The sequence below is a fragment of the Crocodylus siamensis genome, chromosome 1 (genome assembly GCF_052110815.1).
Source record: "Crocodylus siamensis isolate JL-2025a chromosome 1, ASM5211081v1, whole genome shotgun sequence".
NCBI lineage: Eukaryota > Metazoa > Chordata > Crocodylia > Crocodylidae > Crocodylus > Crocodylus siamensis.
This window is the reverse complement of record NC_143395.1, coordinates 7,855,664-7,870,456: the sequence shown is the minus strand read 5'-3', so window position 1 is coordinate 7,870,456 and position 14,793 is coordinate 7,855,664. Positions and strand designations below refer to the sequence as shown.

At 46.4% G+C, this 14,793-nt stretch overlaps 1 protein-coding gene across 2 annotated transcripts in view; it reads right to left on the bottom strand.

Moving 5' to 3' along the window:
• Nucleotides 1-603: 603 nt before the first annotated feature.
• Nucleotides 604-14,793, bottom strand: part of RUNX2 (RUNX family transcription factor 2) — a 298,394-nt gene continuing 284,204 nt past the window's right edge. The window contains exon 7 of one of the 2 annotated variants that reach the window (XM_090030942.1): nt 604-1,509. In XM_090030942.1, the coding sequence (XP_089887068.1) occupies nt 842-1,509 (668 nt within the window). In that variant the 3' untranslated portion in view covers nt 604-841. The remainder of the gene's footprint in view (nt 1,510-14,793) is intronic. The other variant, XM_090030935.1, reaches the window with a different exon arrangement.

Here is a 14,793-nt window from a genome sequence, read left to right as displayed (position 1 = left end):
GTCTAATTGCTGTAAATTGGCTTAGTCTACTTATGCCCTTGAAGAATCCCTAACACAGTATTGGCAAAAAAAATGGGTAGGGTCCTGCAGGTACATTTAACGTCCCACTGCCTTTCGTTTGCACCCTGTAGGGGTAATGAGGCTGTTCAGCAGCCATTTAGGCTGAATGCTGGTATTGCTTACACAACTGGCTTGCATTGTTTTGCAGCTGTTTATCACAGGCCTTACCTGTGTCTGCAATGATAATTACCTCTTAAGTTTGTGAGCTGGGAGGAGTTCCAAGTTCAGTGGTGCTGTGCTACCCGAGTGCTGTTTCAAGGGAACCAACAAGGCAACAGGAGAACTAATCTCCTCTCTGCGTTTGTGCTCTGTTCTTTCTTGCCTTTCTGTTCTCTTCCTTGTTCAGCAGTTTTCATTGCCTCCCATGCAGCTAATCACTAGTAACTGTTTGTCACCTTGGATTCACTCCTTGTGCCTCCTGTTCTCTCCACATTCTGCCTCCCCATAATTTTTGCGCAAGGTCTTGCCGACTTTCAGGTCCAGTGATGCCCATGATGGCAAAAAGGTGAAATGAAGGGAGTGACTAAGCATGAAAGGTATGTAAAGAAATATAAACCATTTTATTAACTCCACAAAACAATTTTCCATATGCAGCAATTTACAAAGAGGAGGAAAGAACCATTGCCGGGGAGACATGATAAGTACCAGGACACGATAAACAGTGACAGACCATTCAGATCTGCACAAGCCCTCTCTACTATTCCTCCCCCAGTGACACTTCCTGACCAGCTCATTCATAAGAAACTCTTGCAAGGACAGTACGATGACGTAGAGTTCAGTACTAGGGAGCTGGGGCATCTGTACAGTCCTGCTGCGGTGCTAACGAGGAGGCTAGCTGGCTAAGGGCTCTAGCGATAATGGAAAGGTGGCTGTTCATTGTCCGCAACTCTGTCAATATGTCTCCTACGCTTGGAGGTGCCTGCCCAGCACTTGGGGGGATGTCGTGGGCAGCTGGTGGTGAGCAAACTGCCTCGGGGGGCAGCTCCTCCATTGATTCTGCCTGGTCATTTCCCTCCCCATAAATGTGCAGAGGTGGGCTCACGCATCTTTTCACGCTCTCTGTGGGGCCAGACCCTGCAGACGGTTGTTCTTCCTCCTTTCCCTGGGTGGTGGCTGATGTTGCTGAGGTGAGGTAGGGCAGCCAGTCAGGGAGGTGGGAGGCATTGCCAGGTGAGTAAAGACTTGGGTGAAGGGCTGAAGCAGAGACAGGCAGTGGGGGAACAGGAGGCTGTGGAGTGGCTACGGAGGCAGCTGCTGGTGGTGGTGGTGGGACCGTAGGCAGTTCAGGCTGGAAACCTGAGATGCGGGTAGATAAAGGTGGTGAAAAAGACGGGGCACCGTGGTCATAGGAAGAGGATGATGATGGTGGAGCTGTGAAAAGTCCGGGTTCTTCAGACGTCGACGGCGAGGCCGTGGCAGACGGGGTGTCGGGAGTGCAAGGTTCAGAGTCTGCAAGAAAAATCAGTCAGGAGTCACTTGGCATACCGCGTGTGAAACTATAGGTAACAGTTACCAACATGTACGACTGTACACCTGATGTACATGGAGAACCAAGGTGAATCGACATGAGTCCAGCACTTGAGTAAGCACAACTTAATTGACTTCCGTGGGACCAGATGCTTTGGTTTCAAAAGCGCGTATCTGAACCAGCAGAGGTGAACGAGGATGTCTTTAACTATCAGTGGAACAGATTTCGTTCCCCTCCGATGTCAAGTCAGGAGGGGCAGTCTTACATAGACATGCAGGTAGTCAGTGTATCACCCACTCGGAGGATGAACTACTGCTCGTTCTAACATAAGCAATGCATTGTGGTACATGTTCAAGACCTCTCTCTTACCTTCCTTCCCCAAACTCATGTTCTGGCCCAACGCTCTTGGTACACATCCCCTAGTTAGGTATTACAACTTGTGGATGAGTGAATGAAAATGTCTGTGCTGGGCATGATGTGAATCTCTGGGTAGACACAGAACCAGATCATAATGCCCTCACTCATGCAAAATCCCCTTGGAGGTTTGAGTGCTGGAGGGTTCGTTTTGGAGCCAATCTTCACTGCTGCTGGGTTTAAAAAAAGCTTGTGGAGCCCTGGCTTGAATGGACAAGTCAGCAGCAGAAGCAGCAAAAATGAGTTTGAGGATTAGCTGTTCAATGATTACTTTCTGCCTGGAGACAAGGCAGACTGAAGAGTTTACCACTTGAAATTGGATGAAGACTCCTGCTGGCTGATAATGAGTGGTTTCAGCTGTAAAAATCAACACAGAAAAAGCCAAGCAGTCAAGTCAGCTTGACACACACATCCCTTTCTGAGAGCAATCTCCCACTGCCGGGCCATACTGCTTAGCATTCGGACTGCGCTCCATGGAGGGTGCCCAGGTACTACAGGGCAGCAGTATAAAGCCCTAAAATAGATTGGTCCCCGCTACCCCATCTCTCACTCGTGTCGCCCTGAGCTTCTTTGCTGTTCCTTCTCAACCCATCCACTTTGCTCATGTTGCCAAGTATCTTTTACATGTAGGTCAGCCCAACCATGTAGCCAACACCAACCCATGTATAAATCTGCCTTCGTTGAGTGAAACCGCCAACGTTAAGGATCTGCTCTGGATGCAAAGACACAAAACAATAAAGATTCATCCAGTTTAAGATACCGCAGGGTTTGGCTTTCCCTAGCTTAACACCATCCTATTGTTATTTCTGACATCTGAAAAATGTGATGCTGTAAAAAAAATGGGGGGAGGGCTGTATTCCAGTGAAATTACACTGAGTAAATGAAACCCCTCCCTAGTCACTGCTATGGTCAAGTAATATGGAAACAAGTAGTCATTTGGCTCTTCAAAAGTCTGCCTGTTCCATCTGAGAACGCCACCATTTTCCCTAAACAAGTAGCATGTGGGGATTGAAAGGGGAATATGACACAAAAATGCAGTGTTACCTTCATGATTCACTTGTATCATTTTTTATGGAAAGTTACAGCAGGTTGCTTGAAAAGTTTCCCTTCATCTGTGCATTCATGTCCTTTCTAGCAGAAAGACCTGGTCTACTGAGGTTCAAGAGATGGGCTGAGGATGCTAGGTTTGACCTTAACCCACAATGTGAAGTTCTGGCTTTGCAAAACCAACACCAGAGGCAGTTCGATTTCAAGGTCCATTTCTGTCCAAACCATCAGAGCTTGTGAAGGTTAAGATGAAAGGTTCGGGTTTGGCCTGGCTGTAGCGTTAACCAGAACAGTGTTTAGGACCCATATATAGCACAGTTAATCCCCATATGCACCAGCCAAAGAAACCTTGCTAAGTGTTATGTGTTTCCATACACTGAAGATCAGAGAAAGGATTAATGCCACAACCCTTGAGGCAATCTGGTTTTGAGCAATGGCAAATAAGAATTACAAATGGTCTTTAAAAGGAAAACAGGCAACCTTTTATCAAATACAAAGGCTACTAACTGGTTCAGACACAAATCTGGTCACCAAAGGCACCTCACTTCATTAATATTTTAAAACAAAGCTTATCCTCCCCATCAAAAGCCACAACCTTGATATAGTTTGTATCTTTCCTTAAGGCTACCTCTGCCATGATGCCTATAAAATTCAGCTCTCTGACCTTGTCTAGGCAGACGGCTAGCTGAGACAATTGCTTATTATATACAGCATGGTCATTTTATTTTCCTTATACTTCCCTTTCTCACATGTTGCCTGTTTCTTCTACTTGTTGCATCTTGTCAGAGCCCCTAGATTATAGCATGGGCTGTATTTTTTTTTAATTTGTCTACACAGTGCTTAATGCAATCATTTCTGATGCTTCATTGGAGCCTTTGAGTGCTATTGAAGTGTTAATAATAAATCAAAGTAATATGCTAAACACATGCTAATTCCAGTTAAAGGGGTCAGGCTACACCCTAGGGCACGGGAACAAGGAGTAGAGAGGGCTGTGGCTAACGGGATCAGGGTGCAGTTTCCTTAGGGGAAGGAGATCAGACTAGAAAATGAGTATGGTGGCCTTCAGAAAATGTACAGTGCCCTGACCAGGGTCTGTAAGTATTTTCCTGTGTGCCCAGTCTACACCAGATGGGAGTCACAGTTCCCAGCTACAGAAATTGATTCTTCTGCTCCAGCTTTTACTTCTGGGGGAAAGATGATCCAGTGATTCTGTTAGGCTTCCTATAGCTACTTAACATCTTTGTGCCTCAGTTCTCTGTCTATGAAATGGGGACAATAGCACTCTCCTAGCTCATAGTTTGCATGGGGATAATTACACATGAGATTGTGAGCTGCAGGGATAGTACAATAATTGGAGGCTTGCAATCACTGGTAGATAAGTCCTTTGTGTGTTGGCCAAGACAATGGCTGCTAAATAAAAATTAATGAAGTAAAATATAACAAATTTTGAAAATTTGGGTACAGGTACAGTAGACCAGGCCTAGCTGGGTGAACTATTTTGTCTGACCTAATTCAGCTTCCTCTGAAGCAACTAATGTAGCATAGTGTGTGAGCAGAGACTGTCACCTTTCAAGCAGATAGCTCTATTGAGTGTTTGCTTTGTCTGTTTTTGTTTGATCGTTATCTCCTGCAGCCAAACCACTGCAAGCTGTGATCTCTTTGGGTACAAACAGACATTGGGGCTCATCCCGGGTCTGATCTGGGCAAAGCAGACACAGGACAATCCTTTACACGGGCAACTTGAATGGCTCTTACCTCAAATTAGTCCTGATTTTCCAAAGGAAAAAGTGTTTGGATACTTCACAGGTGCTTAAAGTAGAACAATAGGTTTATATGTTGTAGGATCCCAAAATAAAAGGCTTTGTCCCAGGAGAAATCCAAGTCTGCTTTCAGTCTTTCTCTCTCCTAGAAGGCTAAATTCTGGTGGAGGGGAAACTTTGAGGGAAACCTGATTTTGATTTTCCATTGCCATGCTGTTTTCTTAGCTAGGGGCACAGCCAGGAATCAAACCTGTATCTATTTAATATGACCTCTTCCCACTTTTACATGAGTTTGACTGATGGCAGAAGGCATACAAGTCTAAAAAGAGGCTTGCAAGGAAGTGGAGAATTGTGTCTTCTTGAGTGTTTCGAGGCAGAGCAGTACCTGCTGCTGAGCTGTCCAGGTCAGTCCTGGACCATTGCTCCATTACAGTATTCAGTGGTGCTTTGCTGTAAGGTATCTCTCAACAGAGTACTGAAATGAGTAACACAGTCTCCCCTAATAAGGTAGCACATTACAGGATGTCTTTGTGTCCTGTGGCCTCTGCTCGTGCTTTTAATGTTAGTTTGAGCCTGCCCTGTGTGCGACTGCATGTGCATGCCTACATGCGCTCCTGCTTTACACAGCAGCTGCTCCCCAAGAATGTCTAAATATACCACAGCCTCCTCTTTCTGGCAAGAAGTGAAACCAAAGTCCTCACTGCTTGTGGTAATTGAAAATCCCATGCTATTTTTTGCATAAGCAAAGGTGCTAGTTCTTTGTCACAGCCAAACCCCAGCATTGGATTCGGCTTCTCCAAACCTCTCTACCTTGAGCCATTGTAGTTTCAGGTGAAATACAAGGCTCTGTGCATCTCAGGGATTTTGTTTTGCACTGTTAACCAATTGGTGGGCTCCAAGGGCTTTCATTTCAGCAGTGAGCAAAATGATTAGTGAAGAAATTTAAAATAAATATTAAAATAAATAAGTGAATGTCCCTCAACATGTGCGTGTGTGTGCGTATATAAGAGGTTTGCAAATGTACACAAGTGGTACAAGATCATAAGCGTGCAGTATCCTTGCTAATAGCATGAGTTTGTGAACAATGAAATCATTTTGACCCAAGTTTGTCATGCTCCTCTAGATAAGGGTTTCTATATTTCAAGATACTGCGATATATTACATTTGTGTTTCTTAGATATTTAAAACTGCCCTCTCAAAATAGGGGATTTATAAAATATCCACCCATATGAGTTAGGCCAAAATTCAAAAAATGGCCCCTTACTCCAAACTTTAAAACTCAAACAGTCCTATCACTCCTACACAAAAACACCTTTGAAATCAGATGACCTTTGAGACTTGCATAAGGGTTGTGAGAGCCAGGCTGTGGTCAACCGCCAGGTGAGGTGTTGCTCACAGCCTTCACCAAAATACCTCCGTCTTTCTACCATTTAAACTAGAATCACCTCAACTAGAATTTTTCCTTTCTGCTCTCACTGTTTTGAGCAGCGCCAAGCAATGTTGTTGGTCTTTAAAATAAATCAGGAGCGTGTGAAGTCCTGCGTGATGGAGCAGTTTGCATGGATTCCTGCACTTGTGCACCTCTTTGCAATTCTCCCTGCGCTAACTGTGCTCTGCTGCCTGCTTTCCTCTCCCCAGGTACACTAGACCAGGCCTAGCTGGGATGAATTTTATGTGACTAATCACATTATGACTCCTGTGGAGTTGTGCTCTTTCAAAATCTCTTGAGTAATAGTCTGTTATGAGTAAATACTTATTCCCATTTCATGTGAACAAAATTGTTCTCACAGTTTGTCATGGGCCATCTGCTATTTCACCATTATCCCTGGCTTAATTTCAATTATTTTTTTTATTCATTCACTGACAATGGAAGAATGTTTACCCAACGGGGGTGAGTTTCTCCAAAGATAATATCCCTTTGGCACCTAAGAGAAATAGTTAGATTTTTGGAAGTGCTCAGCAGCTCCTGTTACTTTCAGTACGAGAGCTTACACCTGAGATTTCCTGACGTCCAGATACTAAGGAGTATCAGATAGGCAATGCTGGCTGATAACAAGAGATCCCTTCCCTTTGTTACACAATAATATAGAATTGCTATTTCATCCACAGAGCTCAAGACACTTCACCCAGTAAAATGAATCTGACACAGGGAGAGGAAATCACTTGCCCGAAGTCACACAGCAGATTCACGATGGCGCTAAAAGCAAAACCCAGGTCCATCTGCTTCAACTTCCATTGAGGCTACTGTCCCCGCCTTACACTTGCCGCCACCCTGTGTCTAGTTCCTTTTCCCAGCAGGATGCCAATATGCACGTCAGAAGCTTCAGACCTGTTAAAAACTAGAATACATCCTACTGCTTCCTATAAACCAGCAGCACCAACATGGGGTAAAAATCCCACACAAGACCCACCACACTGGATCACACCAGTGGTCCATCCAACCTAATATCCTCTCTCTGACAGGGACCAGCACTGAAGAAAAGTACCAAGAGACCCTGCAGTACCAGTTATGAACAAAGATAGTCCACACACCATGTTTCCTTTACCTTTAATTAATTAATCAAAATTATTTCATTTTTAATGCCAGAAAAGACCATTCCCTCACCTTCTCTGTCCTTCTGTAGACTACAGGCTATAGCATTTCACTTGGTTACTCCACTATTGAGTCTAAAGTTTTACCTTGATCTGTGGAAGTGTACATATACTTTTCAAAACTCTTGTTTTTATTACTGTGACTCTGAATGTTCTTATTACACCTAGAAATATCCAAAAATACCACTCCTTTCTTTTAATCCTGCCAAGCTCTTGGCCTCAATTATATCTTGTGGCAACAATTTCTTCAGGGTAATATTGCATGGTATTAAAAAAATATTTCAGTTCCACGCCCGACTTAGAATCATAGACACTGAGGGCTGGAAGGGACCTCAGGAGGTCACATCTCGTCCAACCCTGCTCACAGGCGGACCAGCCCCAACAACATCATCCCAGCCAAGGTTTTGTCTACCTGGGTCTTAAACACCTCCAGGGATTGAGAGTCCATCACCATGCTGGGTAACCTGTTCCAGTTGTCCTGGAACCCTCACCCTCCTAATCAGACAGTTTTCCCTATTATTATTATTTCCTAATTTTAACCCAATTAGCCAGATAGCAGCAGCTTCTGCAAAACCTCTGTTGGGGACCACTCTTGGTATTTCTGATTTTAATCCTCTTTGTGCATGGAAAGTTCAAAAGAGAGCAAGCGTCAGAGATGGTGGAGGTCTCTCACCAAGGAGATATACCTTTGTTACCTTCCTATGGCCCCAGATTAATTCAGTGATCAAAGGTGGGACTGTTCATCCCTTGACTTCAGCATCTGAGTCTGAGGAAATCTGTCTTAAGTCAATCAGCAAGCATCCTGTTTGAACCTTCAGGAGGTGCTGCTTCTTTGACCTGATTTGTTTCTTAACCCGTTCCTCTTTCAATACACAAAGAAGATAAAAATGTTGATTAACTCGATGCAATGATATTCATATGTGATTTTTTTCCAGGAAAAACATGAGAGACTCAGTGCAATTTTATGGTTTTCATACCCAATGAGTCAAGGAAATACAGTACACATGACTCAATGAGATTCCATGCTCTTCCCTGGCATCAAAAAGGACATTATTTAGTAAATGGCTTGCCTACTTCTCAGGCCCTGTTCTTCTATCTCTTCTTGCATGGCTTATTGAAGCAAGCTGTGTCTAGAACCCCGATTCTGCCATAGATTAAACAGTGGTAGCTCTCTCAAAGTATTGGTCTACCTGGTGTCTTACCTAGGGTGCAATGACTATGCCCTTCCACTCTTACTAACCTGCTGAGTACACAAGTATAAGGAGATCACAAGTGAAGGCAGCCTGGAGTGCTTTATTCCTTCCTGGATAGTATAACTTAGATGCTTTTCCTATTCACGCCATGGTCTAATCCCTTTTGAAACTCTCTGCACTCTTATCCTCAGTAGTGGTGAATGCCAAAGACTAATGACACACTGCAGATAAATCCCGTTTTTCCACTTCTGATCCTTCTGTGTTTCATTCACTAAGGGCCTAATCCTATTTCACCTTCATGTGCCTAAAAGGCATTGATGTAGCTGCAGCTTTTGGTACTTGTGCATAGTTTGGCTTCTAGTTTCACCTGTGGCAGAACAGGACTGCCCAGCGTGCACACCTGCTGGAAGTGAAATGGAGATGGACCCTCCCACTTTTTAGCCCAGTTTCCCAGTGGTTAGGGCACTCACCCAGGGAGACGGTGACCTTAGTTCAAGGCCCCTCTCACACAGAGGGGGTTTGAACCTGTCTTCCACTTCCCAGGAAAGTGCTCTAAGCACTGGGCAATTGGCTAGGTATTGCCCAGAGCACTCTCCAGCCCTCCTCTTGAATCTGATGACTGCACCTTGTATTTAATATTCATTGGACAAAATGAACACACCACAGCGGGATGCTTCTAGCCCCCTGGGAGCAGGAGCTGAGCTTTTCTATCCCATGGCAATATCCATCTCCCTGAGCCACGCCCCCTCCTTGTGGGATCTCCGCTGGGACCCACAAATTTTCTCCTCCTGGCTGCCCAGCAATGGCAGCGTTATTCCACGTTAGGGGCAGGAGACAGGTCTAGAACCTATGCTCCTTTCTATCTCATTGACTCAACCTCCTGTGGCATGCCTGTCTCCTCCTGGCTGCTCAGGGCTTCAAGCAGAAAGCACTCTGGGCACCTGTGTGCACAGCCTGGGGAGTGGAGCACTTTACTTGAATGTGCAGATTTAAACCTCCTCTGGATGAGAGGGGCCTAGTACACAGCTCTCCTTCTCCCCAAACAAGTGCCCTGACCACAAGTCTGTTGGGCTAAACAGGAGGCGCAAGGGCCTGCCTCCTCTTTTGGTACCTACTGCTGATAGCTTTTATTTTTCTGCAAGGAAATTTTCAGGACTCACCCAGAGCAGGTGATCCTATTTCACCTGGATACCTATACAGCCATAGTGCCAACTACTGAGCATACCTAGTAGGGAAGCACATAAACCGGTTTAAGGCTAGGGACAGACATTACATATAAACCGGTTTAAGTGATCAGAAACTGGTTTAGACCTGTAACAGACCAGATGTTCAGTGCACATAAATCAGGTGGAAAATGGCTGAGACTGGTATGAGATAAACCTGGTTGAATGTAGTATCAGACTTAACTGTTTTGGCTCAAACCAGTTGATGCAATGTCTGTCCCACACCCCTTGCCAGTTTAAGTTCAATCAGAGTCCCCCAGCATCCCAGCATGCTCTCTGGGCTGGGCAGGGCTCTCTGCTCCACAGCGAGGCTAGCCCCTCCCCTCTGCTCTCTGGCTGGAGCTCAGCACAGACTTGCAGGCACAGCAGAGTCTGCTGGCTTCCCCGTGCCCCGTCTCCCCCCCTCACTACTCACTGCTTGAGCAGAGACCCCTTCCAGCTCTCTGCCACAGCACGGACCATAGCCAGCATGTGCTATGCTACCTAATGCTGAGAGGTGGCTGTGTGTATGTCTTTCTCCAATTTCACTGGGATAGGCAGACAGAACAGTGACCTCTTCGGGCTTTTGGAGCTAGTCAACAGGTCGGCTGGTATACTGTTTAAGAAGTTTAAAATAATGGGGAGAGAGGCTATTGTTTTGCTAATCCAGTGATAAAGACTGTTATCAGCCCCCCCAGTAGGCTTGCTCGCCTATCAGTTTGCTGCAGACAGTATGAGGAAGCAGGGAGGGAGATTGAAAAGCTCCATATCATCAACAGACGCATACACTGCACACCCCTCCTTGCATCATAGTGCTAGTCTGGGGCTAGGGCTGGGGGCTGGCAACACTCCTGCCCCTGGAGCAGCCGGTGGGGAAAAGCCTGGGACTGTGTAGGCAGACATCCTTAATAAGGGAGTCCTGCCAGGGCCTGGCCATGCCCCACTTAGCTCAGCTCCCTGCAGAAAGGAAGGGAGGGCTGCTGTAACGCTCCCTCCCCTCCCCCGCTTCTAGCTTGAGCCACTGCAGGCACGTGCCTGAATTTCTATACACAAGCAGCAAGGCTACTCCAACACACTGTAATTACAGTGCAATTGAAGCAGATTTAATTAAGCGAGTCAGCTGGAGTGTGGTAGCTATCGCACTCCAGCAGACTCCAGTGTCTCATGTATCAGTGTGCCCATGCTTAAAAATGCTGGCAGGGCCACTTTAACTAAAGCTTATTGAACAAGCTTTAGTTAAAGCGCCCTCACCACCATTTTTACCCACAGGGACACTGATCCATGAGATGCTCCGGGTGCTTTAATTAGAGCAGGTCTCAGAGCCACTCTAATTAAAGGACCGCCCTTCTCCCCCAGAGCACGTGTATCAACTCCCTAAGTGAGGAGGTCCTGATCTCCTAAGACACAGCTAGGGAAGTAAGTGGAGTGTAGGGTCACCTTTTATAGAGCAGCCTAGTGATTAGAGGACAGGGCTTAATGGCTCAGGAGGCCCCATCAAATCCCGTGTTCTTCACTTAAGAAGTGGGATCTTCTGACCTCTACTCTTGAGCACTAGGCTACAGAATCAGGCTCCCTCCTGCTTCCTCTCCTTATGGCCCCATTACCTGCACTCCTGACTGCCTGCGAACCAGCTTCACCAGGAGGGGTGCAGCGTGCTCTCAGTTCCCCTCTTCTATACCTTGGTGGTTAAGACACTCTCTCGGGGACTGGGTGATGGGGATTTGAATTTTCTCAGGCTGTAGTGGGCTTAGGATCGAAGTTTCCCACCTCCTGGACAGCTTCATTCCCTAAAGTAAATGCAGCGAGGATATTCCTTTACAGTTTGTATCTTAACCCCCAGAATATGCCTTTGCAGCCACACAAGAAGCCTCATCAGAAGTACTGCGTCCAGTTTTGGGCTCCGCAGGACATGGAGGGCATCCAGCACGGAGCAAAAAAATGATCGGGGACCTTTATGGGAAAGGGTGGAAGAGATAGGGTTATTTAGTCTGGAGAAGAGAAGACTGAGGGGGAATTTGACAACAGACTTCAAATACCTGAAGAGCAATTATGGAGTGGATAGAGATGGGATTTTCTGTGTGGCTGGAGGGGACAGAATTAGGAGCGACTGCCTTAAGCTGCAGCAGGGGAAATTTAGGTTGGAAACTAGGAGGATCTTCCTGACGATGAGGGTGGCCAAGCATTAGAACAGACTACCTGGAGCAACTGTAGGAACTCCATCCTGGGAAGTTTTCCAGAACGGGCTAGACAGTCACTTGGCCAGGATGTTTTAGTCAGGGATGATCCTGCCTTGAGCAAGGGGCTGGACAAGATAACCCTGTGAAGTCCCTTCCAGCCCTATTTTCCTATGATCCTAAGAGCCAAGGAAATGCTTGTTGCACACAGGCAAGTCTCCGTAGACAGATTCATTTGGCACCAGGCTGTGACCTTTTTGTTTAATGAAGATGTACAGTTCTTAATGCTGTCAGCTGGGTGAGCTGCTGTTTTATGGAGGAGCCAAGCCGTATCTCAAGACAATACTATACTTCACTGTCCTCTTTGAATTACAGCCCATGTCATCTCCCAGAGGAGCCCAATCAGGCAACCGCTAAGCTTTGCTTTAAGATCTTATGCCTGATCTTAACAAGACAGAATGAAGCCCTGGAGATATTTCAACCCTTGAGAAATGCTGGCTATTTTCATTGCTTTGTTTGGAACGCATTTGCATTTGTACTGGGAAATGAAAATGTAACAAAGTGACCACTTTCGTAATCCCTAAGTATAGTGGACAATACATTCGTCAGTGGATGGTGCAGAGAGGGTGCCAGATTTATGTAGCACTTTCCTTCTGGTGACCTCACTGCAATTTTCAAAGCTCTGTGTGCTTTCGTTGGCAACACCACTCTGCAGCCAAAAAAATGTCACCCCCATGCTACAGGCTAGCACAGGGATTTATACAGTCAGACAAGATGTCTATGACAGACTTGACAATAAACCTCAGGCTGCCCAACTCCCAAAGTTACACCTGACCCATAGGACCATCCTTACTCTACTTAGGGTTAAGACGGGGTGGGCAAAATGCGGCCTGTGGGCTGGATGCGACCCACCAGGCCTTTCTATCCAGGCTGCAGGGCCCCTAAAAAATGTATAAAATTAATATTTAGCTGCCCCTGGCTGCCTGTCATGCAGCCCTTGATGGCTTGCCAAAACTCAGTAAGTGGCCCTCTGCCCAAAATAATTGCCCGGCCCTGGGTTAAGATTACACTAACCCATGGCCTCCAAAGCATTATACTGCCCACCACCTGCAGGCAGTCACTGGACTCTCAGCTGTTCCCTACCCCACTCCTTCTTTACATTATACTATCTCATGGCTTAAGTGTGTTGGAGGTGAGGGCCTGAGTGTGTCACTCAGCCTCAAATTGGCACCAGACGGGCAGCTGACGTCTGCCAGCTGGGTGTTGTGATGCCAGACTCACTGCCCAGTTCCTGTTTTTTGGGACCTTGATCCCACTGGTCCAAAGATCCTGCCTTTGGCATAAACAGCGTATTTCACAAGACTCTGCCAGATAAAGGATGTTATTTGGGATGCGTGTAGTGCGGGTACATGGGGTAGGGGGAAGAGAGAAGAAGACTGGGGCAGAAATGTTGTAGTCTTCTCACCTTTTGCCAGTTAACATAATGGAGATATTATCTCCTATTTAAAAAAAAAGAGAGAGTGGCAGAAGCACTGTTGTGTCTCTTTAGACCCTATGTATAATTTTACCTCCTCCTCATCTGGTCCTGTGTCCCTAATTCCCCTTGCCGAATAGGCTAACAAGGGTGGGCTTGGTCATTAATTGGCTAGGGGGAGGTACCTTGGTGCTCCAGGCAGTGGTGAGTCAGCAAGTGGCACTTTTCTCTCTGAGTCAATATTGAACCAGCGTCTCGGCCCGGTTTTGGGGACAGCCGTCATTCAACCAAGCCTCAGTATCAGCTTCCTGGCTGTGGTGTCTGTAGCAGTGAGACTGAAAGAAGCATCATTCGGTTTTCTGTGAACTGCACCTTCCTGGCCGAGAAGTTCCCTTCCCCACAGTCATTTTGAGGTGCCAGGCAAGGGTGCGGTGTTACAGTTGCAACTGCTGCCCGTTATCGCTGCTGTTTGCAGCTTTCCTGAATCAGATATAAAGGTCACCAGGACTGAAAACATGTGTTCGCTTCTCTGTTTATTCTCAAACGTGATACTGCCCTCACGTGACTCCATCCCAGCTGGGGTAATTTCATTTTGGTTGACTTCACTGGTTGTCCAGCTGTTTGACACCTCTGTGCGGCTCAGACTGGGAGCTCCCTAGGCAGACTCTGCCTCCTTTCTTATTACCCGGGCACACAGGATCCCTGACCCTGGACCGGGTGCTAATGTAAAGCAAACTGGCAATAATACTCACTTCACTTGAACACTCTCAGACTGAAGGCTTGTGTAGGGTTCTTGTGCCACGTTAATCCTATTAGGCATATTATCAAGTTCCATAGATTGTGCTCAGGACTCACAGTAGAGATGATATCTTTTATTAGCCCAACAAGATTTTTGCAAAAAAAATTCTTTCTTTGCATGATAGTGCTGGCAGATGAACGGAGGCCTGTGCAGAAGTGCAACTAGTAATCTGTGCACCCTGGACCCAGATGCCGCAGACTGGCGGGGTGGGCACTGGAGAGTCTTGCCTGACCCTAGGTGCTGCTGCCATGGTGCAGGCTCCTTGAGGGCTGCCATACATGCGACCACTCTGACCTGGCACCAAGAACTAGTATCCCAGTCGCCCACTCCTATTGTGCTCCTGGGCCTCTAGAGTTTATATTTGTTTGTACCTTGGGACCCTCTTCAGCCAATGGAAAATATACATCTCGACCTTTTGCCACTATGGCTTTTTAAAGAGGTGCAATGCACCCCAGTGACCTGACCAGGTTCTCATTTACAATGGTATAAAAACAAGGAGTAACTCCAGGGGAGTTAATTAAGTTACTCGATTGTAGTAACGGGAAGAGGAGGGACAGGCCAACAGTCTTTGGGAACCTGGCTGGCTACAAAACCACAGCAAAACCATTTT